Here is a 25623-nt window from a genome sequence, read left to right as displayed (position 1 = left end):
TTAGTGGATAATTATATAAAAAAGCTATTTTTAACATATAAAATAAGTTACTTGTGGTATATTTAAGCAAAAGTTGATGTATTATTAAGGCGTAATGTAGCAGCCGTGTGAAGCGGTTTGTTTACTCCGTACGGTTAGAGGGCCCAGCCCTTTGCCTCCTGCTAGAGATACGCCTTTCTAGCTGGTAGCTAGAGGCCTGGTTGCGCTAGGCCTAGTCGGTGACGTACATGATCCATTTTCGTACTACCATTGAACTGAAATTATGCGGAATATGAATTTCTTGGATGTGTGCTGAATGGTCAAGAAGCTATAATAATAAAATTTTTATTTTTTTTTAGAATTTCAAAATAATATTAATAATTTAAGTTGTAAAACTAAATTATGGATGCCTGGCTGGGGCACTTGATCAGGCTCCTAGAGTAAAATACTTGGGGTCGTAACATAAGATGGGAAGGTTTTGCTGTGTATTGGTGAAATTTGTGCTATTTATGGAAATTTTAAGAAATTTCTTCCTTTTTTTTCTTCTTCAGTTAGTTCATATAATGCAGTGATTGATATTGGAACATATTGAAATTCAAAACCAAACCAGAAAAATGTCCAAAAGACGGCGTTCAACCACTTCTGTTAATGAGGAGATGTCGGAAGTTTCAAATGTAACACCGGTTTCTATAACGATCAAGAAGCGCAAAAGATCGATCCAAACAATGGATGTGGTAAGACATAACATATGAACCCTTAGCAGTTGCCAGGGGAATACATTTATCTGTGCCTGATTGAAATTTGATAACTTTATTTGATTCTCTATATTTTAATTGATTTTTTATGGACCTACTATAGATTCCCTGTTCCTTGGATATTGCTAAGGTCCTTCAAAATGACAGTTAAAAACATACGCAAATGCAAACCTGTGATATTGTGATACAACACGTGTGCATATTCCTTGCCCTATTCTGATTGGTCGGTTGTTAAATTTGATTGGCACTTTGGAAAGGTCCATTATCATGAGATATAAGCTGACTGACAGATTGATTGATTATTATTCAATATTTGATTGATTTATTTGTTTGGTGATTGATTGATTACAGATAGACATATGCCATGAATTGTATGAAACCATCCGGAACCAAAAAGATGAGAATGGAAGACTAGTTTGTGAAGCATTCCACAGAGCCCCAAAGAGGAGGTAATACTTGATCAATTGTTTATGGTTTGCAGTATGCAAGATAGGAAATTGTGATAATTCAACTGATTTATTTTATTCTCATAATTGTATATTGAATGTATATACTGTAATTGAATCCAGTTTCATACATTACAGCCAAAAATCTGTGAAGAAATGTGCAACTTGGCTACATCCTTTTTACCTGTTAACATTCTCAGATCAGGGTTGTAGCTGTAGAAACCTAATGGTGGGTGGTAGACATTTTAAGAGCGAGTGGGTGATAACATTGGTAAAACAAAATAAGAGTAGATTTTATGGATGGGCATGGGGTTAATTTTGGTGAGTGGAGGGCTAAAAAATTAGCTTTAAACTGGGTGAAAAACTTCAAGCCTGGGTGGCCCCGCCCACTTCCGCTTATCATAACTACATCCCTGTCAGATATACATCTTACGATTGGGCAACCTAACAACTTAATATTTAAGTGGTATTACCACATACAGTAGTAATTTGGGTGTGTATGTGTTTATATCTGTTACTAAAATCTTATGTAAACATCCTCAGATCGCTATCTTTTGATTTGTTATACTGTAGGCTTTTAAATGTGTACCGCTGTGATTTGTACACAATAGAATGTAAAAATTGTCTTCTTCTTCCGTTAAGTTGCCGCCTTCATCTTGTTGAAGATTTTGCAACTATCAACAAGGTCATGCGTGTCTGTGTCAATCAAACTATTATAATTATAATGTTGAACCCAAACATATTAGTATTTTCCTGTTTGGATTCTCTGCCCGTATTATTCTCCTGAAGACGATTGAAGCAACTCAATCAAAACTTTGAGACATTCTCAATAAACAACAGTTCTTTTCAGAACTATCTACATGGTGTACCGCAAGCATTAAATATATTTTTGTTGATTTTATTATAATAGTGGCCTTGGCCTCTCTGCTCTTTACGTAAAAAACATGTGAATTTAATACTTCCAGGTCGCAGCCAGATTACTATGAGGTCGTGAGCAGCCCAATTGACATGCTGAAGATCCAACAGCGGATACGCATGGATGAGTACGACACTGTCAATCAAATGTCATCTGATGTGGAACTGATGATAAGCAATGCCAAGTCTTACTATGTGGTAAGCAATGTAATAAAACTTCCAGAGTGTCAATTAAATTTAGCAACGGACCAATCAGAGCAGGACCTGGAATACGCACTTGTCTACAAAGTCATGCATTGTCCCACACACACACATGCTTACACTGTTATTTTGTTTGACCTTTGCAACAATATCCAAGGAGTGGGGCTGAGCGGAACGGTCTATTGTATGTTGCATACAAGGGCTTAGCCAGCAAGCTGTCCGGCCACCTTTTGGATGGCCAACAATTATTTATGACAGCCACTTTTACTGTGACGGCTTGGCCGGCTCAGCTCAGCCAAGCCTAGTTGGGCCTGGTCTACCTTTAGCAAATTCTTTTTATACCTTATTCGAATCTATCGAATTTTGCATTAAACTAAAGTTAAATCGTATTTATGTTTAGGCCTATTGATTGAATTTATGTTGATTTCATACCAACATTTGGTGGGAATTCCCAAAAAGGTGAGGCTAAACCATTGTCTACCCTTGTAAAACTTTTACTTACAACTTGTCGCCTGTCATGTTAGAAATGTATTTATACCCCGCTGGTAAATGGACGGCCTATTTTTTTTTTTTTTTTTTGGCTAAACCCCTGGGTACATATGAATGTTCATATATTTATTGTATATACATATTAACTTATAAATATGTATATACAATAAATATATTGTATATACATATTAACTTATAAATGTTTGTTTATATTTACCTTTATATGCAAAATGCTAGTTTGTCTCAGTAAATTTATTAGTGCATTGGTCCGTACATCGAGAGCAGACAGTTCTGTTCATTTCAATTCGCTGTCTTGAATGCATACTCTATTAATATTTTTCTATTAGTCCAAAAAATGCTTGTGTATCCTAGGTCTAATTTTAGGTTCACTGTCGATCATCCATGCCTTCTGGAAATTCATATTTTAAGGTATCAAAATATTAAACAATATTAAAAACTATTTACTTTATTTGGTAGAAAACATCTCAGGAATATAAAGATGCCTGCGACCTTTGGGATTTGTTTGTGGATCGTCTGAATGAAATGATGCAGCAGGATGGTCCGTCCGGATTGAAAAAGACGGCACAGAAGGAAGCAGAAAGCTATGAAAGAAGGGTAAGTATTAAAAGGGCAAAATGAAAACTGTATTATTGAGGAAGGTGTGGTGTATTTGGAATTGTGATTGGCAATAGATCATTAGTAATAATAGTAGACAGTTTACACATTATCATCATTTTTACTAACACCATTATCATCATCATCATGTTGCCATCAACGTTGTCATTAACACCATTATAATTGTAAACAGCCCCATCAACATCCATCATCAACCCATCATCTTTACCACTGGCATTAACATAGTCATTAAACCACTATAATTATAAACAGCCCCACCGACATCCATTGTCAAACTATCATCATTACCATTGTCGTCAACATCATCATCATTTATAATTAACAACATCGTTACCATTGTCGTTGACATCATTTTTAACACCAATATATTTGTAAACAGACCTACCAACATTATTTTCATCATCATCAACACCATCACCATCATAGTAATCACTTTTTTTTAAACAATAAAGTGACGTACCAGTCTAGCCAAGTTTTTGTTGAAATTAGTGTTAAAAATAAGGATTCTTGCAATACATATGAATATAAAATTTTATGAAAATGCGCCTGTTTGTGCAGTTTTAAAAAGCGCAAGCGAAGTTGCATTGTTAGTGACACTGTCACTATAACAACGCGACTTCACTCACACTTTTGTAAACTGTATAAACAGGCGCGTCGAATGTTTATATGATTTGAAAAAATCCTTAATAAATAATTAGTAAATCCTTAATAATGTTAAATTTATATTTATTATTAAAAAGTGAATGAATAATTTAAACAAATGGCAAAAGAAACTTGTCTAAACTGGTACGTCACTTCAGAACCCCCAAAATTTTCACTTCACTTTTTTCTGTACAATGATTGGCCGATGAGTAATCTGGATAGTAGAGATCAGTGCTCAGAACCCTTGTTGGTTATGATTTATGGTTTGTTTTAAATATAACCATAGAGTTCTGAGGGTTATGATGTATAAAGTGTAAGCATTACACCCTTGGTGGTTGATTTTGTTTGGAAGTGGCATCAAGACTCCTAAGGGCTATGATGTATATAAAAGGACTCTTTGCAGTCATGATGTATAACATAGACCCCTAGTGGTTATGATGTATGAAAACTATGATTTTGGATATAAGAAACATTGCTATGCACCCTTGTTGGTTATGATTTTTTGTAAAAAATAACCATAGACCCCTGGGAGTTATGATGTACAGTATGGTAGTCGTGGTAGTGGTATCAACACTGCAAGTACTTCACATGGTTATGATATATATTCATGTAAACATAGACCCTTACTGGCTATGATGTATGGAACATGATTACAGTATGCCTCCCTGGTGATTATTATGAATTGCAAGCATACAGTATACCCCTTCTGGCTATAATGCTTTAAGTGACTGGACTACCAATGTCATTGTTCTTTGTTCTGTTCAGTGGCGTATCCAGTGGCATATCCAAGGGGGGGGGGGAGGTGGCATGGGGTACACACCTCCCCCCCCCCCCAATTAGAAAACTTTGAAGCAAAAAAAAATTAGGCTAGGCTTATGCTCATGCTGTCACGGTTATCGTGTATTTGGGAATCTAAGAAGCAATATTTTTCAGTGGGCATGGCCACGGAAAATAAATTCCACGCCCCCTCATATTTTGGTTGCGCCCCCCCCCCCATTTTAATACTGCTAGATACGCCACTGGTTCTGTTCTGTTACTGTAAGAGTTTTCACCACATGTTTACAGCAAGAACAGTGCATACTATGTATGCATTAACAATTATTCATACACAGAAGAATCTTGGAAAGCCTGATACTAATTACATTGGATAATCTAGAAATAGCTTATGAAATGACGTGAACACAAATCTGTCTTATGTTTTGTAACAATAAGTTCATTTTTTTATTGTTTATCTAGGTTAGTACAGATTACTGTAGGCTACATAGAAACAATATATTTCTAATGTGCCTGACATACTATTAATCAAAGTATTTTCTTGAACACTTCTGATGTTACCCCCCCCCCATTTTAATACTGCTAGATACGCCACTGGTTCTGTTCTGTTACTGTAAGAGTTTTCACCACATGTTTACAGCAAGAACAGTACATACTATGTATGCATTAACGATTATTCATACACAGAAGAATCTTGGAAAGCCTGATACTAATTACATTGGATAATCTAGAAATAGCTTATGAAATGACGTGAACACGAATCTGTCTTATGTTTTGTAACAATAAGTTCGTTTTTTTTATTGTTTATCTAGGTTAGTACAAATTACTGTAGGCTACATAGAAACAATATATTTCTAATGTGCCTGACATACTATTAATCAAAGTATTTTCTTGAACACTTCTGATGTTATACTGTATTAGTTCCAATATTTGAAGGAACATTTATCAGTAGTATATGTGTGAAGAAAAAGCAATCATCAACATACAGTAGCTATAAACAAGCAAAGAATGACAATAGATGTTTCCTACACATACAACGATTTAAACAATGCGTGGTTGTGTTTTCTACCTTTGAAAAATTGCTTAAAATAGTGTTAAGTATTCAGCATTTCTTTTTTATGTACTGTGAATGAAACTAATAACAACATTAACCATTATGATGATGATCAGAATATAGTTTTAGTCATAATCATCAATCCATAATCATCTCTAATATTACAACCATTTACCACTAATAGCAATGATTTCCTGATTATCTTGAACTAATTGAATTCCTAATTTAGTCTAAATCCAATTGTTCTCTTGAATATTTTTTAGATTATTGATAATTTTAGAAAAAAAAAAGGTTTATTCTCTTTTTGGGTACTTGGTAAGATGAATTATTATTATTATTATTATTATCTGTTATTTTTATTAATATTATTCATTTTTATGGTATTGCTATTATTTATTTTCTTATTGTTACATTTTATTATTGAATTAAAGCATGATTATTTTATCATTAATATAATTATATTAATACTTTATCATTACTATAAAAGCATGAGTACTTTTAACAGAACTCATTTGCATAATACTACTACTTTATGAATTTACTTACCTTGACTAACCAACAGTCTTTTCACTGACTTTTTTTTGCACATTCACTCATACTGGCCACAAGAAGGACGCCCTCACCGCTTATTCCTGACATTTAGTTTTCACACTCGTTTAATCAGTTGTGCTTTTGGGGGTGCGAGGGCAGGGAGAGTCAAGCAGGATACTGTAATTCTAGCCTCACTGAAAACATTTGGGGTTTTTGTTAATTGCAATGTCTTTCCCATCAGCGGACGAGGAGTAGTTCCTTGATGGAGGTTGCCCAGCAACAAGAGAAACCGGCACCAGTAGAGGAAGATGCCATAGAATCAAGTGATGAGGAGGTGGAGGATGAGGGTGATGTCATCGAGGATGACCAGGAGGATAATAATGATAATGATGATGAGGTAGTAGGAGAAGATGAGGTACTCACTACCTTGTGTCTCGCTGCAGTGGCGTATCTACAGGGGATTGTGGGGCACACCCCCTCCCCGAATAAAACTTGTACCCTTCAGGTGCCATCCCCACTAGGAATTTGCTTTGCTAAAAATAGTTGTGCTAAAGCAGTTAAATATCTAATCATTTCACCTTATCTTGCCAGCTAAATATCTTGCCAGCTAAATGCCTCACTTAATCATCGAGGTCCCCTATTTAACATTATGGCCCCACCATCTCCCTGTCCCCCACCCCCAATGTCTATACTCCTAGATACGCCACTGTCTCGCTGTCGTAATGCATATTAGTTTCCTCCCACCATAGAATTATTGGATCATTCATGGTGCATGAACATAGCACTTCACTCGTAGTTTTTTTTTCATTTAAAATCATATAATAATCATTCTACTGTACTTTCATTTAATTTCATCTCCTGCATGTTATAGTCATCAATTAACTTAACGTTCATAAGCTTCAATCTATCATTTTGTGCTCTCGTATTTCAAGCATGTGTAATTTTCTCACATTAACCTAATTTCATTTTATGTAGTAAAATTACCGGTAATAGTTTTACCTCTGTAGTGTAATGAACTGTTTTGTAAAGAAATTATTGTTCTTTAGTTTTAGAATGTGGATTATTAATTTTGCTTGAACCTGCAAAAGTAAATCTAATTGTAGATATTGTAGATAGGTTATTGAAATTGATGATTGAAATTGTTTGCAAAAACTCATAGAGTATATGTGAGCATGGTTATTGTTCTATACCAGTTTTTTTCTTAAATTGTTTCAAATTGTTGAAAGTGGTGTTTTGTGTCTGCATGTGGTATAGTTCATGTTTCCAAAGTGTTTCCATTGTAAAAACTATATTATCAATAATATACTTATTGATATTATAGTTATTTCTATTGTAAAAACTATATTTTAGCAATAAGTGTAATATTAATTTATATTTATAGAGGTGATCTATACTTTGTAAGTGTCTTAAATTAGGATTATGTCTCTTGCTTAATTTGACTATGATTGTTGTGTTCTAATTAAACAAAAAAAAAACGGTAATAAATAATATTAATAATGTCATTTGTCAGTGAGACAAGCATCTTACAATTATGAATACAATTGTACAATGATGCTGGAGAAAATATATGAAAACTTATGCTAGTCCAACAATTTATATGAAATTGATAAGTATTATAATATTGACAGTTTTTTCAAAGCCTTCTTCATGCAATCATCAGCATGATTATTTCATATTTGTCCACATTATTTTTAATAATTAATAATATTAAAAGAAAAATTTAAACTACTTAAGGTTTTCTTACTCAAAATAATATTAAAATGTTTTCTCATGAATGAAGGTCATATATGATTTACATAATAAAGTATATGCTGCTTTGTCTTTTTTCCACGCTGTACATAATACAATGCAACTATAGCTAGAGTTATATCTAAGCCTCTTACCGACAATGATGCTAATTTGTTTAACATGAAAGAACTTTTTTATATTATACGCCTGGGATTCTTTAATTACCAATTACTGAAACACTAAATAGCTCCTTCATCTTTATGAATTATATATCTTTTGATTTGAAAATTATGAGAACAAAATGTTCCTCACGCGTATAACTAACACAAATAGACTTTTTTTTTAGTTAAATAAAAATAATTATATATTAAATATATAATTTCAATTAGTTTTAATGTTTTTTTACCAGGATTATGATGCTGGCCAATCAGAAACCACTTCAGTGCAGGGCTCTGATTTTGCTATGGAGAATCCAGACAGCCTCCTAGAGCAACTATTCACCGCTGTCATCATGCATAGGGACACCACCGGTCGCTATGTTAGCGCCCTCTTTAGGAAGCTGCCTAAACCAGCACAGTTCCCGGATTACTATGAAGTCATCGATCATCCGATTGACATGAAAGATATGGCGAAGAAGATACGTGTAAGTTTTCCTTCGTATGTATTTAGTCAACATTAGTTTTGTATGCCAATTGTATGCACAGTTAGAGATGCCAAAAGGTCCACTGATTAATCTCAGATAAGATAGTATAATACTGTACGTACTTCACGCCATCGTGTCGGGACACGATGGCGTGCAGTTTGATACTTGGAGTATGTATTATACTATCTTGTTAGAGATGCAGTGATAAACAATAAACATTAGTGCCAATGTGCTAATTGAATTAATGGATGGATGGATGGATTTATTAAGTGTGAATACCAAGGATGACCCACAAAATTCTGAAGAAGACTTATTTCCAGTGGGGTCATTCTGGTGGTGATTGGGCGGTTCACCGGGAGACAATCCCCTACACATAGGACCAATGGTTTAAACGTCTCCTCTGTAAGAAGGTGCATTTCTGCCCTCCAGCTGAAATATAGAGTCAACCTCGTCTAAGTTTATTACATTGCTCAAAATTTGTTAAAGTCAGACTCCGAGAGAAAAAAAAAATTTGATATGTTGTAGAACTGATTTTTCTAAGACAGAAAAAAGTTGTTTGACGAAAAACTGGTGAATGGTGAACGAGATACAGATTTTTGAATATTTAAAAACTAGGGGAAAAAGAGGCGTAACCGCCCATTTTTACACCTTTTTCCCCCAGTTCTTAAATATTCAAAAATCTGTATCTCATTCACTGTTGCTCAGTTTTTGAATGCTAAATTATTTTTCAAAGTCAAGAAGTGTTATAATTGATCATAATTTTTAACTCAAATATGTATCGTTTTTGCATTACTCTTTTGTAAGTTGAATGACTTATCAAATCCATTATGAATTCAACTCACACAAGGTTGATTGTACAATTACACAAATATAAAAGCAAAGTAAACAAATAACTAATTTTTAAAGAATTAAGATATTTAGATGTATGTATATTTTTACTTTCATTGGGGTCTAATGTTATAAAGGGAGCGGATATTGCAATATGAGTTTTAAACTTTGTTTTTTCGTGTGTATATGTTATTCTAAATTTTTTTTTCTTCAACGTAAGTTCAGGTTCTTATCTTTGTTGGCTGTGGGTTCAATTAAAATCAAACTGAATTAATAAACAAATTTTCACAATTTTTTTTTTCCAAGAGTGGAAAGTACACGTGCCTGAATCAACTAGTTGACGATATGAACCTAATGGTACGGAACGCCAAGACATTCAACGAACCTGGATCCCAGGTGTATAAGGATGCCTGTACGCTGAAGAAGGTGATCATGTCGAAAGCAAAGGAGCTTGAACGTCGCAAGGAGTTGATGGGGGTTGAGACAAAGACCAAGTCTTCTGAGAGAATCAAGTAAGTTGAAATAATGTTTTAGCGCCTCAAGCACTACTGCAGTAGATTTGTGCACTTTAAAATATTATTATTATTATTATTTTTGTAATAATGCTAAAGAAGGAACACATTTGTATAAGACTGGTGTAACAGTAGCCATAACCTTGAAAATTAGAACTTCACCATTGTTTTGTCTTTGATTATTCAAACCAGGAAAAGGAGAAGCAACTTCAATCAGGAGGCTGAGGATCAAGAACAGCCAGAGAACACCTCTGCCATCGACATGGCTCTAGATCTCCCATCAGATGGTGAGGAGGAACCAGAGTCTTCTTACACACCAATGCAGTACGAGGAAGGTGATGAATGGGATTCCGAGAGCTTCTTGATGGATTCCAACGATGCGTTACATGTGCTTTTTGATGTCATTGTGAAACAGAAGAATGCGGCAGGCCATCTGATCTCAGAGCCTTTCTATCGTCTGCCAAGTAGGAGGCATTATCCTGATTATTATGAAGAGATCAAGAACCCAATGGCACTAGGGAAGATCAGAGCTAAGTTGAAGGTGAGATTACCATTCCTATACCTTTTTGTTAAAAATTTAAAATTAAAGACAACCTAAATAGATCCCTAGAACTTTAAGTAACCTTTTGTATCTCAAAAATGTACATTTAAATTTGTGTCTTACAATTGCAAATATAGAATCTCATATCGTATCGTATTAAAAGTGGTAGGTACAGTATACCTTAAAACCTCGAATTGAAGCCCTGGGCTTCTTCATTTTCTTGTAATCTTTGGATGGGCTTCTTTTCAAGATGGGCTTCTTTTTTAGGCTACTTTTTGTGAAGGGGCCTTCTTTTTGAAATGAATGCTATAAATTTTGAGAACTAGTAAACAATAAATGGGCCACTGTAACATCAATCTGTATCATGGAGTGTATTAACTGGCATTAAATCACCTAAACTACTGTAGAAGTGTGTTTAAATTTATTTTGTTTCATTGAAATTCATGTACAGTGTATGTACAGTACTATGTCTACTATATAACCTATGCTTTCTTGATGGGCTTCTTTTCGAGGCTAATTTTGCAAACTATAGAGGAGGCTTCAATTCGAAATGGACCTCTTCTCGAGATTAAGCCCATTGGGCTTCAATTCGAGATTTTACAGTATCTTATTTAAACAATTTAAAGAACTTTAGCTAGTTCTCTAGGTTTTGTGTTGGATTGTGGGGCTGGAGGTTAAGAGGAGTGGAAATTCAAGAGTAGACTAGCAGCTAGAAGACAAGCTGTGGTCAGAGAGTGGAGCTGCAGGTTTGAGCTTCATGCAGTTATGGAAGAGTAGAGCTTCAGTTTGCAGAGTAGAGCTTGTGAAATGTGGAATATAGCTTGGTTAAGTGTAGCTTGGACAGAGTCATTTACACCATTTTTGCTAAATTTGAAATTAAAATTTCCAAAAACCTGGCAACTACCACATCAGCAGCCTAGGCATTTTGGTCTACGTTTACCAGTGTTTGTCTGTGCTCTGTGACTGGTGTACGACCTTGTTGTTGTAGAGGCCTAGGCTAGTCATTGCAAAACAGAATGGCAAAACAAAACAAAAAAAGAAAATAGGGGTGCATAAAACCTGCAATGCTTTTAGTTGTCAAAGTACTCAAAAGAAGATATGTGTCTGGAAAAATTAAATTTGCTCAGGATATGCTGCTGTATGTTCCACAGCAAAAAGTTGCTAAACATTGGTGGCGCCGTTTCAAAATAGACCCGATAAAATAGTGTGTATATTCTTAATTTTTATTTTGTTGCAGAGTGGTAAATATGATTCCCTAGAGGATCTAGGCCATGAAATGGATTTGGTTTTTGGCAATGCCAAGCAATACAACAAATCAACTAGCCGCCTCTACAAAGACGCTGACAAGTTGCAAAGGCTGCTACATATCAAAAAGAGAGAACTACAGAAGCTAGATATGAAGGTAAGGATATAAGGAAAAGGTAGAAGAATGAAGGAAAAGAGAAAGAAGAAAATGTAAAGAGAATTCAAAATCTAGTACAGTAGAACCTCGTTTTTACGTACCACAGTTATACGAACCCTCGGTTTTACGTAAACCTCGTATCGACGATGACGTCATCAAAAACCCCGAAAATATTCAAAACAAACGGCCCTTTTCAGAGCAACTATAAAGTAAAAAGACTATAACAATAAACTATAACGATAAACAAACCATAATGCAATGTATTTTCATTAAACAGCAACATTGATTGAGTCTAATACCGGGTTGTTATAATCTAAAACCACGTGAACTGAGTGAGATGAACAACTACCGATGGTGCTCAAAATAATTGCTTTCCTCCTTAGCTTTGTGTGGCAAACCATGGAAAAACTTGTCTGGTCTAATTTTCTACACGAAGCTGAGTAGGCATATTTTCGTACACGAACGCTAATTGGTTGGCTCGCCCAGTGCAGTGCACATGGTTTTGCTGTTTCACGTACACGAACGATAATTGGTTGGCTCGCCTAGTGCACATGGGTTTAGTTTGTCTCAACAGGCCCAGACAACACCACAGCTCTGTTGTTTAGAATAATCATGAAGGGGAATTCCCAAGTTATACCTTTGTTGTATAGGTAATCTTACAATATTTTCATGTTCTTTAGTTAAATAAAAGACATAAAGTGATGAATTAATACACTAGACACATGGTTATATTTGAACACTTTATTGTGACATCGTAAAGTGATGAATAAAAACACTAAACACATGGTTTTATTTGTAGGCCTAGAGGCTAGGTCTAGCCAACTAGGTAACATCGTTCGTTCATACTTACGTATATTGAGCGTTACGTACGTATTAGGTCAAAGGTTACCACAAATTTAACCCAGCCTCTATTTTACGAATCCCCCGATTTACGTACGCCCTCCGGTCCCGTACCGTACGTAAAATCAAAGTTCTACTGTACCATGATTTTCTTTTAGGTTTTATGAACATAAACAAAAATAAAGTGGGTTAATAGTTTTTTCACATTATATGGTTTTTCTTTAATTCTGAAAATATATGTGGTCTATATAGTTGCGATTGCTACAATATTTACAAAATGTTAAAGTTAGACAAATTTTGAACCAACTAATAATAAATATGGTAGACTGAAATAGTTTTTTTAATTGTTTTGTTGTCCCATTGTATATGTTCTTTTTTTTTTACATTATATAAGTGGTAGGCTTCCCAATGTTGAATGAAATTTAAAATAAGGTTTTTAAAAATAATGTAGGGACCTATGTACTTTTACAGTAGAATATTAAAAAGGAAATACTGAAGCATAGGTACAAATTCACAAAACAAAAAAATGCATATCTGGGATCCCAAATCTCTCACAAGTGGCAGCAGCCTCACAAAATTTGCAGCGGCCTCCCGCACTCCCACTAAGCAAAAGTTAGACAAGCAAACTGTCGCAGTTGAGGCTTGGCCTGTTTGACGGGGTCACCGCCACTGATTACGACCCTGATCAAACCCCCATGAAACAGAATATTGTGGAAATGTTTGCAAAACAAAAAAATGCTCTGTAATGACCTTTAATGGGAAAAGAGACTAAGTAATGGAAGTGATGAAGATAATTACACTATGAAAACTTGGACAACTAGACAGAGATCCATTGGCATAACCCTAGATATACTACTGAGATCTGAAAGTCTGACAACATTTCAGACTACATTCAAGAATTGTCTGATGTATTTCTTGCCAAGAGATAATCATCACAAGAGTTGGAGAGATGAGAGTAGCTGGCACTGTTTTACCGGGTAGCTCAGACAGACCCTTAGGGGAGAAGCAAGTTACTGTGCGAGCTAATCCATACTTCAAGCTCCTTGAAATATCAGTATAAAGCGCTATATAAATTCAGCTACATTTCATTACATTTTTCAGAATGGGCAAACATGATGAATAAACCAAAGTGTACATTTGTGGTACATGACATAAATTGTTTTTAAGTGAACTGTAGAGACCTTCAGTGGCGTATCTAGGCGGGGTGCGCTGGGGGCGCACGACCCTCCAAAAATTACTTGTGACCCCCCCTCCCAGTCGCTCCCTAAGCATCTCTTTGCAAGTAGTTAAAAAATAACCTAAAATCACCTTATTTTGCGAGTTAGCACCCCTCAACTGATATCATCGAGTCTCTTTAATTTGAGTATCAATGCACACAGCAAACAACCCAAGGGTTATATTGGATTTATTAACATTTTAAAAAAGGCCTCCCTCCCTTGTCACTTTTCCAGCCTAGATAGGATGATAAACTATTATTTTTTTGTATAGGGCCTAATAGTATCGTTGGGGAACACTGTGGGGAACAGCAGAAATTGTTTAATAGTGGAGGACACTGTATTTAATAGTGGGGGAGGCACTTTGTGTTGTTTGTTTTATTTTTTTAGATCATTTTTTATCTTAGCTACATATTTATACAGTGTATAAATATGTAGTGTGTCTATTGATAGTTTAAATTCTTTAATATAAACATTGATTTTGATGCTTAATCAGTGTTTTACTGTAATTAAGAATTTTTTGATATTAACCAGAAATAAGTTAATGAATTAAAAGTATTAGTACGTGTGTTTAAAAGTTGGAATAGGCTAACTGTCCACACACCTACCTCAAAGATGTAAGTGAAAAATACCTCTGATGGGTGTGTTTTTACAGAATCATGTCCATAAGCGCTTCGTATCTGCAAAGAAAAGCGCTATATAGAACCAAATATGAATATATATGGATAAATGGACAAATCACAGATTGTCGCATAAAACTTCAAAGTATGGACAGAATGTTGAAAGAATTTTTAAAATCCACTGCAGGGCTTCATCCTCTTATTTAAAATTTAAAAAAAAAACTTTATTGCAAACATCTTTTTTTTTATTTATATAAATAAAAAATATATGAAATGTATTTTAGTAAGAAGGATAGTGAGATATGAACAATTAATTAAACAATTTTTGAAGAAAATTCAAGGAATTTTTACCACTATACTGCTTAATTAATAATGTTCTTTTTGTGTGATTCTAAAATAAGAACATTCTTTTTTTATCCCTTGGGGATTTTCCAGGACGTAATTTATGAATTTGAATAAATTAAGTTGGCTGATGTGATAAGAAGGTTATTTTAGAGTAGGAAGTAGTGAAAACAAAGACTTGAGGACTTTGTCTAAAATCAGCTATTCAAATCACAATTCCCTGCAGTCCTATTGGCCAAGGACAAAGGCCATCTTTAAAACCCAGCCAAGCATGACCATAAATAAATAAAGCCCTGGCTAGCTTGCCAGTGAAGTGATTAACAAAGGTTGAGAAAGCTCACAGCTCAAACAATGTGCGGCCTATGATAACATGTGCTACTGCTGGTCTGTTATTCACTGGGAGTTCGTTCTTGCCTAAAGATGCAGTTAGTAGGTTCAAGAAAAGTAGGTTTTGTTTGTTGTTAGTAATATTTTTTAATTGATTCATATTTATATCAAATTATTGAACCTCTTTTTGAAAAAACTTAATTGGCATGTCAGTAGGTCTAAAGGTGATGGTGTGGTATGTATTTATAAAACCTCCATGATAAAACAGAACAACATTTTAATGCCAGGCATAATTAGGACAAGTTTTTTCCTATACATGAATGAAGAGGTGTACTAACTCATCATATTATTCGAACTAAAACCTACCCACAGTGATTTTATAAGCATCAGTTGAAACAAAGTAAACATAAAATTTAGAGTCATATTTCGACCCCATACCTAAATAAGGTAGTTTGAGGAAAATTGTTTATTTTATATTATTATGTTTTTATTAGCATACCACACCATAAAGATAAACTTTATTTTTAAAGAACTGTTCAAATGTTAACATTGAAACTGAAATGATGTAATTAAAAAGAAAATGTTATGGCTGAGGGTTATGCATGAGCTTTTAACCTCAAATTAGTTTTTATGAGACTGGATCATGATCAAATTATCACTGTACCATTGTACTTGATTATATAATTATTTTTTTTATACCTCCATGATTATACCAATAATTTTTTTAGAACTATGTTCTTAATTGTCAATATCTAGTGTCCTTCAGATTCCTTTGTTAAAGGAAATTCGATGATAACACATGGCAGCATATTTTAGTGATTTTATGTTCTCAGCTTCCTGAATTTTTGTTTCTTTTTGTAATTTGTAAAATTATTTTTATTACTTTCAGAGGGAACTCGAGGATGATGAGGGGTTTGTTAAGAAACAGCGGTTGTTTAAACGGGAGGAGGGCGATGGGGACGACAGGGATATCATGAAACAAAGAATGCTACAAATCTGTGACAAATTAGCCAAATATCAGGTATTGTTTTGGTTTAAAAGTACATAGATTTAAAGTGCAATATAAGAAAATAGTTTATAATTAAGAATAAATGATGACTTTTTAATTTATTCTATTTAATATATTTTACCTTTTTCAAACATGAGATAGTACATCAAATATTTATATAAATTTAAAATAAATATGTAAAAGAAAGTTAATTACTATAATATTGTTATATACACCATTTTCGCGAAATTTGAAATAAAAATTTCCGATAACCTGGCAACTACCACTGGGGGACTTTCTGAGGCCTAGCATTTCGCTCTACATACTTACCATCGTGGATTAAATCAATGATGAAACTAAATTACTAACGAGTAAAAACTAACGGAAAAAACAAGAAATGTTTACATTAAAAACAATTTTAAGTCTTAAAAAGCTATTTCAGTGTAATTAGCAAGATCGTATCTGTTGTCTACTGTTGCTATGGCAAAGGTCCGCTGCGCAGTGCTTTACTCGTAACTAGCCAGCTGCTCAGGCTAGGCCGCTTTAAGCCCCCCCCCCCAGTGAGTTGCGAGACATTGACGGCGCCGTTTCAAAATAAATCCCATGAAATGGTCTATAGAATATAATGACATTATAATGACTATAATAATGTTCTAAAGACTGCCTCTCCTTTATGTAATATTATTAATATAATAACACTTAATAATCAAATGCACAATTATTATACATCATTTCAAGCTCAATTTCTGCAGGGTCCCAAAAAAGTAATATAAGATCATTGAAAGACAAAATAAACAAAAGTTCTATCTTGATAATCAGCAGTATTTTTATATCAGAGTAAAGGTAATTAAAATAATAATACAAGTGATGATATGAGTATTTTTTTGTGTATGTTTACTATAGAATGAGCTTGGTAGATTTCCTATTGAACTGTTTGTGGAGAAACCCTCCAAGAAGCTGTATCCGGACTACTACCAAGTGATCACAGAACCAATCGACCTTACAACAATCAGGAATGACATAGAAGCTGAAAAGGTAACTCAATTTGTGCCTAAAATTTATTGTTTATATAAATAATAGTAGTAGCAACAGCAGTAGCAGTAGAAAAATTGGCAGTAGTAGTAGTAGTATATTACTTGCAACTTGTTGCTTATAATATAGCGCATTTCCTTTCAGTTACGAAGCGCTGTAAGTTTTTCCCTGGTGATTGGGTCCACATGCTTTAGCGTTGCTGCCATATTAGGTGGAGAGAAGCAATGCAGATAAAGTGCCTTGCTTAAGGACACAAGTGAAATGCACAGCGAGGGATTGAAACCCTGACCTCAAGGTTGGGACAACAGACCGTTCCCGCTGCGCCAAACCGCTTCTTATTAAAACCAGTTAACAAAAAAAATATTGTAACTGGAAGTAATAGCAAATTAACAACAATAATAATTGCTATGATTTATCCTAAGTAACTACCATTTATACCTTGCAGATAATATTGGTAATAATATTTAACGACGATATTAAGATTGACTTTAAGATTGACTTTCCTTGAAAACCAGTTATTTTACCTAGAGAATTATTTATACATTTCTGATAATGATGAAAACAGTGGTGACACCAACTGACAATGACGCCAAATGACACAAATTTAGGCAACAGCTGTGCCAGTGACAAGGATGCCAACAACAGTGACACCAACCGTTTTCCAATGACAACAATGCCAGCAAAACATTAACAATGCTGACAATAATATTAAGATGAGATTCACAGAAATTCAGGCCATATGTGAAATAATAATGAAATATTAATAGCTTAGAATGAACCATTGTAGTGATTTATATCTTCTTTGTTTTTTCTGTGTAGTATTCAAGTGAAGAAGCTGTATTGGATAGTTTCCAGTTGATGTTCAACAATGCCAGGCTGTACAATGAAGAGGGCTCCCTTGTCTATCAAGATGCAAACCTTCTGGAAACGATTTTGAAAAAGTATTACAGAGAGTTAGGCCCACTCCCTGGTAAGTAGTAGTAGTGAAAATTCATTTATACAAAAAGCACAAGTCAACAAAACACATGCTGCTGTTTTACCTTACAATTACATTCATTTTATAACACTTTACATTATGGTCATACAAAAATAACACTCCCTTGGCCAGCTATAATTTGTCTACACTCCTTAGCTGTTAAAAATAAAATTGATATGAAAAGTCCTAACATATATTATTATTATTATTATTATTATTATTATTATTATTATTATTATTTATTATTTTGTCTCAATTAGAATATGGAACCAAAAACCTCTGATTACGTTTTGGATGTGCTATCTACAATATACCAGGTTTCCTTATATAGTACATTTGTACAGTATCTATGTAGTTGTTTGTGTCACAGAGAAATGTACTTTTTTTCTTCTCATCCAGCAAAGTGTACAGTATTTCTTCCCATATAAAATTGTTAAATGTTGTTGTATTGATATGGCAAATAAATAATATATTAAATACATGTTTATTTTTTTGGTGGTAGGTAAACCCAAATATGGAAGCCCAAAGAAAGCATCTCTTGCCAACTTGCCCAAAGGACCAGCACCACTTTCCCAGAAGCTGAGTTCACTGTATGCTGTCATCAGAGATTACAGGGATTCTGCCCAGAGAGAATTGGCTGTACCTTTCATTCGCCTGCCATCTAAAAACGTAAGGCTTTGTTTACTATTTGTTTGTTTAATAAAACTTATTACACCACACATTTTACCCTGTTTGTTTTCCTTGTTTTTTTTGTAGAACTTTTTTCATTTAAGTACTCCAAGCTGTAGCCCAAACCATTAACAGTGTTTGTTGATTGTTTGTTTAATCTGGTAAAATGAGGTTACACTGACTGTCAAAAGAAATTACTTTCTTGCGCTAAAAAAATTTTCTTTTATTTTTTCTGTAACCAACCTTAAATAATGGTTCACAGGTACTCTATATGTGCTGACTGTAGTATTTTATAGCTGATTTGATATGTTCAGTATAGCTTGTGGTTGCCTGTTCTACAGCCAAACGATAATGATGAGTACTGTATAATTATTCTTACTGTCAGATTTATATAATTTATCTTGTAGGAGTACCCAGAATATTATCAAGTAATTAAGAAGCCCATAGACATGCAACGCATCCAACAACGGATGAACAGTAAACAGTATGAAACCATAGACGACATGGTCAATGACTTTCTCCTCTTGTTCGACAATGCTTGCAAATTCAACGAGCCCGACTCTTGGATATACAAGGACGCTCTGACCCTCCAGAGGGAGCTGTTGCGAGCTAGACGCGAACTGACGGGTAATGAAGTGTCCGGTGTACCAGAAGTAATGGGCATGGTGCGAGAAATTCTAACAAGTTTGTTTGTGTCAGTCGCCAATCACCAAGATGAAGAAGGCCGCTGTTATAGTGACTCGCTAGCTGAAATACCAATGGAGAAAAAAGAGGGGGAAGAGACAGTTGAAAAGCCAGCTCAAGAAGAGCAAGATCCACCTGCTGAAACTAAAGAGAGGTACAGGTACCACTCTGCTATCTATTGATACTCCTCCCCCTTTAGAAATTCCTCCCTACGCACAGTTGTAGCCCAAGCCATTGTCATTGCTCGTATGTTATGGTTTGTTTAATTTGAAAACTTGTGCAAGATTAATCCTTTTCCTACTGGTAGCACTGTCTGCAGTATTCCGTAGCTTACAGTGTCTCACGTAGGCAGACAATATAAGTAACCATAGTAACACTAACACTTAAATATACCGTTATATTACACAAGTAGCCCTCTAATGCAAAGCTTTTATATATTTTTAAATAAATAGATAATAGTGGAATATATACAAACTTATTAGGTCAGTCTGCAAAATCCTGTTAATTTGTTATTTGTCTTAAACAGAAATATTTCTTCAACCAAATTGTCATACTTTTTTTCTGTTTTCTTGCAGTGTGCCCTCTTCATTGGATCTAGATACACTACGTAAATTTCTAGACCGAGGATGTTTCCGTAGATTGGATCGTTTCCAGGATGGAGTGTTTGAGATTTTTGAACAAGCTAGGAAGCTTTCAAGGACAGACTCTCAGGTTCGTTAGAGAAAATCTTCAACTTTAATGAGCAAAGTAATTAAAACATGAACCCTTGAAAACATTTACTTAAAAAATAAGGGATTGTCAAAGCAGATTCTTCACTGTCTTGTTTAGACAGTGCCCACTTAAACATCACAGACAGTAAAATAGTCCCAATTTCACAAAGGGACCCCTCCACCCCACAGTAAGAGAATAATTATAAAGCAAAAGGCTTTGTTTTATATAGAATACCAGAGGATTTACCATCAACAGGGTAGTCATTTCTATTAATTACACAATGCAGATACACACACAAACATAGGTAAAGCACATCCTTCCTTCCTCACTTACTCTTGCATATTTAATTAAATTATTAGAGGACTTTTTTTTAAACAACTTTCGCAATTATATAACTATGTTCCTCTATAACCTTGTGGTTTTTGATTACCTCCAGTTGTATGAAGATGTCGTTGAACTCCAAAAGTTCTTTATCACGATTCGCGATGAGATTTGCAAGAATGGTGAGATCTTGTTATCACCTGCTCTTAGTTACACACATAGGCACTTACAAAACGCTCTGGACAAGGAGAAGAAAGAGAAGTTACCAAATGAGGTAAGAACATCGTGATATAGTCCCTGTGATTTGTCACAGGGACTTGGTTTGGACTCTGAAGTCGTTACTTTTGCACTTACTGTGATTCAGTGCCCTGGACTATTTAACACTCATATTTTTTACAATTTTTTTCATGACACTTGTTTATTTGTGTGGTTTTTTTTGTTTTGCTTATTTTTTAACTAACTAATAAAGTTATGTAATTAATGAATTTTTGAATTTCTTATAGTTGAAAGAAGATGCAGAAAAGAGGGAAGAAGATGATGGGGAACAAGGTGAAGATGGCGAGGTGGTCAAGGCAGGGGAGGAAGGGGACCCTGAGGGGTTAGTTGTTCAGGGTCAGACGTACAAAGTTGGAGATTTTATCTACGTAGAACCAAGGTGAGAAAATTGTTATTCCCTAATACAATTGAACGTTCATGTCAGAGTGTTTGAAACATTATGTGTTGTGATTTTAAAAAGATAAGTAATATTTATTTAATATCATGTAATTGGCTAGGCCTATATGCAACACATAGTATCATTTTAACATTCCAGTAATTTGTAAAATGTGGTACCCTAAAAAAAGTCTCTCTTAAATAAGTGCCACAGTGAAGACTCAGAAATATTAATTTGAAGCATCACAACAATGGTATGGTCATTTACTGCACTAACATTCATTTTGATGAGTACATACTAACCAACCTGCCTTCATGTTTTCTATATTTAGGACACTCAAAGAATGTATAAATATTAATGCTGCAACAAGTCCAATATGTATTATTTAAAACACAATGTATTGTTTTTGAAACTTCATCAAATTTGTTTTTACATTTTCAGTACTAACATTGTTCTTTGCTTTTCAGTGAGAAGAATCTGAAGCCACACATTGTTTGTATCAACCGTGTATGGAGGGATGACGATGGTGAGAACTGGTTGCATGGCAACTGGTACCTGCGTCCAAATGAAACATTCCACCTGGCTACCAGGAAGTTCCTCGAGAAGGTAACGGTCATGTAATTTGATTTAATTTTGGTTCATTCTATAACAAACAAAAGTTGACATTCTAGGCCTAGAAGTAACACCCCAAACCTAAGCATACAGTTAATATATGAGCCCTGGCATCTTAGGGTTAACTGTCTCAGGCCTAGACATATTAAGCCTTAACATCTCTGGCTTAGAAATCCTTCACTCTATTCCTAGTTCATCCTTCCTTATGGTAACTTGTTTATATAATATAGATTATTCATTGCTAACTTGGTCATTTTTTTTATCTAGGAGGTTTTCAAAAGTGACTATTACAACAAGGTAAAATTCAACAAGGTGGTTGGTCGATGTTTTGTCATGTTCGTCAAAGACTATTTCAAAAACAAGCCAGAGGGGTTTCCCGAGGCTGATATTTACGTCTGCGAATCTCGGTACTCTGCTAAAGCCAAAGCTTTCAAAAAAATAAAGGTAGGAACACTTTTACATTTGTCAATCCTGCAGAAGGTTGAATGGTATGTCACTGCACAGAATAGAATATAAAGACGATAATCATTGATTGCATTGTGAAATTTTTTTTTTTTTTCATAATCTTTTAGATTTGGTCACAAACAGCTGTAAATAGTAAATTAATACCACGTACTGACATACCTTCGAAGGTTCGTGTTGCGTCGGTGTTCGCAAACCAGGTCAGTAACGAAAAGAAAGATGATGAAGATGAAGTAGTAACAGTATTTGAAAAAATCAGAGAGGTGAGTTTTCTATGATAAATATCACACACAAAGATGCCAATTGTTTTTTGAAATGTTCCCGTCCTCTGCAGACACTAAACTATTATTTTAGGCAATAAATATCCATGTGGTTGTAGGCGTGGCTTAGTCCAAGATAAAAATATAATAGAATAAAAAAAGTGGAAAAAATTAAGAAAACAAATGGGAAAAGGGGGAAAACAGAAAACAAATATGAAGCAAAAAAAGGAAATAAAAGAAATTTAAATAAATGGGGAAATGGAAAAGGAAAGTTTAATAATGTCTGTTCAGATTGAAGTTAAATACAGGGCAACACACATTTCTATGAAATAATATTAATATAAAAGTAGTATACAGTTGACAAGTAATTTTTAATAAAAACGTTAACTATGAAGTAAACAAGATTGCCTCTTCAATAGCTGAATAAAAACAGATTTAAATTTCAGTGGTTACAGTTATTATTATACAACTATTCCAATCACACACCTGTTAACAATTTCATTATATGGAATTTATTAGCCCATAAAACATTATACTTCATCCATATAGTTGCCCTAAAGGTCAGTTTTTTCCTAACAACCCCTCCATGGACTTCTTGAAGGTCACCACCATACCATACATACCATACAACTTCAAATCACTCTGTTTTTAAAATTTGTATTAATTTGTCAATTTTTTACCATACAATTATTTAGCATTTTGTCCAATAAGTATAAGAATTTATTTGCTCATAAACCAGTATTTTTACACCTGCTCATAAAGCTTGCAGATAGTAAACATAAATTTGTCCCTAACAACACCTCCATAGAGACAGCCCTCAAGGCTACTGCTATACTATATTTAGGTTTACCTTAAAAATTCTCAGTGTTTTGATTTTTTGCTAATTTTTAAATATTGATTATACAAATATTTAAGGGTAAACATATGGGGTGACAAAGTGTGTCCAATTTAATATATGCTATGAAATTAAAGCGAGACCACCAGAATATTCTCTCTTCCCTAAAAACAACTCCACTTTCCAAGACCTAATAATTCTAGTAACATGCAACAAAGTAAAATTGCAGAAATTTTTAAATTACAAAAAAGGCGAAAATTAATTAACTCAAGAAATAATAATGTTTTATAAAATACTTGCAGCAGAATTCTTAGAAAATATTAAGTAAACAATATATATTTTTCATCGATCTATATGCAATCAACATGATTTTGTTTTTATATATAAAACTTCTGCTTGTCAATGACATTGTTTCAGACTGTTGAGTGTGAAGTTTTAAACACGGAGGAAGGTTGTAAATACTACGAGCAAATGAGGTTTGAGGGCATTTGGTACAAGCTTGGCGATCACGTTTTCCTGCGCTCGGATCAACTTCGGCCGTTTATCGCAAGGATCGACAAAATGTGGTTGGATGCCAAGTAAGTTTTTCGCAATTCAGTTGGGTTGATGAATTCAACTGAAAGCCAAGGTTTTATGTTTTATTTTTCTGTAGTGAAAGGTAAATTCTGTATAACATGTGATTTTTATGAGACATCCCAAAACTAACATTAGTGACCAAAATGAGAAAATTCATATTGATATTCTCCACATTATAAGATTTTAAATGATGGGCCATTTACTGGAATCATCTTACTATTGCCAAATTATAAGTAGAAGTATTACAGACAGTACTTCAACATTATTATGCTAATTAGTCAGTTTAATACATACAGTAATTAATACAGTAGGTTAATTACTGGAAGTACTTATTGCAAAAGTTATGGTTATTGTAAAAGTATTTACAGCTTCTCTGTACTAAAGTATACAATATTAGTTATTTTCAGACGACTTTCCGTCTTATGTAAAGTTACGAAGAATGTAAAATTTTACGCGCGCATTACTTCTGATGAGTGTCCACACGATGTTTTTCCGGGACAACTAGTTTAAAGCATAGAAGTAACTATGCAAACTTTCGGGAAGTGATAGTCACCACTTCGCTCTCTCTTAACGGTTATTTTGCACATATTTGTTTTGAAATTGTAAACAATTATAAAAAACATCATGTCAACAAAGGCTTACACATCACAGGAAATTTTATTTTGGCACTCATTTGTAAGTATTTATCTTTTGAAAATAATTGAGGTCAAAATAAAGGACGCATTTACTTGTGAGCTCTGAAGTAAGTGCGTCTACACAGCGCTACTCTGAGCGTGAATTCCTTATCTTCCTTGTGTACGCGGAAGGAGCACACCTACTCCTGAGACTGCTCAGGAGTAAATCGTTTGTAGTAAGGTTGAAGTAACTTAAATACAAATAGCGTCATCGCAGGCACTACCCAGGGCTTACGACAAGTAAACTGCTACTTCAAAGCTTACTTCTGAATTGCCTGAACGTGCCTACTGCCACATTCTTATGCAAATTACTCAGTTTAACATTTTAGTGACAGTACGCTAGTTTTGGGATGGCAGGCCTCATATGTCGATTATTCTATATTAATTATTATTTTATGTTGTTGACCCGCCCCCTTGACTATTATTCCTTCCTACGCACAGTTTTAGCCCAAACCATTGTCATTTTTCATATGTTATGGTTTGTTTAATTTGATAACTTGTGCAAGAGCAACCATCCTACTGTAGGACTGTCTGCTGTATTCTGCAGCTTATAGTTTCTCACGTAGGCAGACAATAATATGTAACCATAGTAACACCAACACTTACAAATTTTACACAGTTTTTTTTTCACAAAATTTATAAAACACTTCACTGTAGTACTTGCTAGTTCAGGCAAGTGAGTATAGGAAACACAGACAATGGTGGAATACTTGCATCACTTTAAATACAACCTGGTCTTTTACATTAAAGCA

At 34.3% G+C, this 25623-nt stretch overlaps 1 protein-coding gene across 7 annotated transcripts in view; it reads left to right on the top strand.

Moving 5' to 3' along the window:
• LOC117103881 (protein polybromo-1-like) overlaps positions 1-25623 on the top strand; it is a 37561-nt gene that overhangs the window by 126 nt on the left and 11812 nt on the right. For 5 of the 7 annotated variants that reach the window (XM_033244504.1, XM_033244503.1, XM_033244505.1 and 2 more), the window contains exons 2-22: positions 531-713; positions 1086-1183; positions 2146-2293; positions 3263-3400; positions 6664-6837; positions 8560-8793; positions 9928-10133; positions 10326-10674; positions 11912-12076; positions 16309-16440; positions 17311-17442; positions 18259-18409; positions 18918-19084; positions 19492-19922; positions 20344-20479; positions 20916-21074; positions 21304-21455; positions 21920-22058; positions 22332-22508; positions 22637-22789; positions 24039-24199. In XM_033244504.1, the coding sequence (XP_033100395.1) occupies positions 594-713; positions 1086-1183; positions 2146-2293; positions 3263-3400; positions 6664-6837; positions 8560-8793; positions 9928-10133; positions 10326-10674; positions 11912-12076; positions 16309-16440; positions 17311-17442; positions 18259-18409; positions 18918-19084; positions 19492-19922; positions 20344-20479; positions 20916-21074; positions 21304-21455; positions 21920-22058; positions 22332-22508; positions 22637-22789; positions 24039-24199 (3722 nt within the window). In that variant the 5' untranslated portion in view covers positions 531-593. The remainder of the gene's footprint in view (positions 1-530; positions 714-1085; positions 1184-2145; positions 2294-3262; positions 3401-6663; positions 6838-8559; positions 8794-9927; positions 10134-10325; positions 10675-11911; positions 12077-16308; positions 16441-17310; positions 17443-18258; positions 18410-18917; positions 19085-19491; positions 19923-20343; positions 20480-20915; positions 21075-21303; positions 21456-21919; positions 22059-22331; positions 22509-22636; positions 22790-24038; positions 24200-25623) is intronic. The other 2 variants (XM_033244502.1, XM_033244506.1) reach the window with 2 other exon arrangements.

The sequence above is a fragment of the Anneissia japonica genome, unplaced genomic scaffold, assembly GCF_011630105.1.
Source record: "Anneissia japonica isolate Jap-2015-1 unplaced genomic scaffold, ASM1163010v1 scaffold1810_len1271414_cov176, whole genome shotgun sequence".
Taxonomy (NCBI): Eukaryota; Metazoa; Echinodermata; class Crinoidea; order Comatulida; family Comatulidae; genus Anneissia; species Anneissia japonica.
The sequence above is the reverse complement of the archived record's forward strand: the minus strand, read 5'-3'. Positions and strand labels throughout refer to the sequence as shown.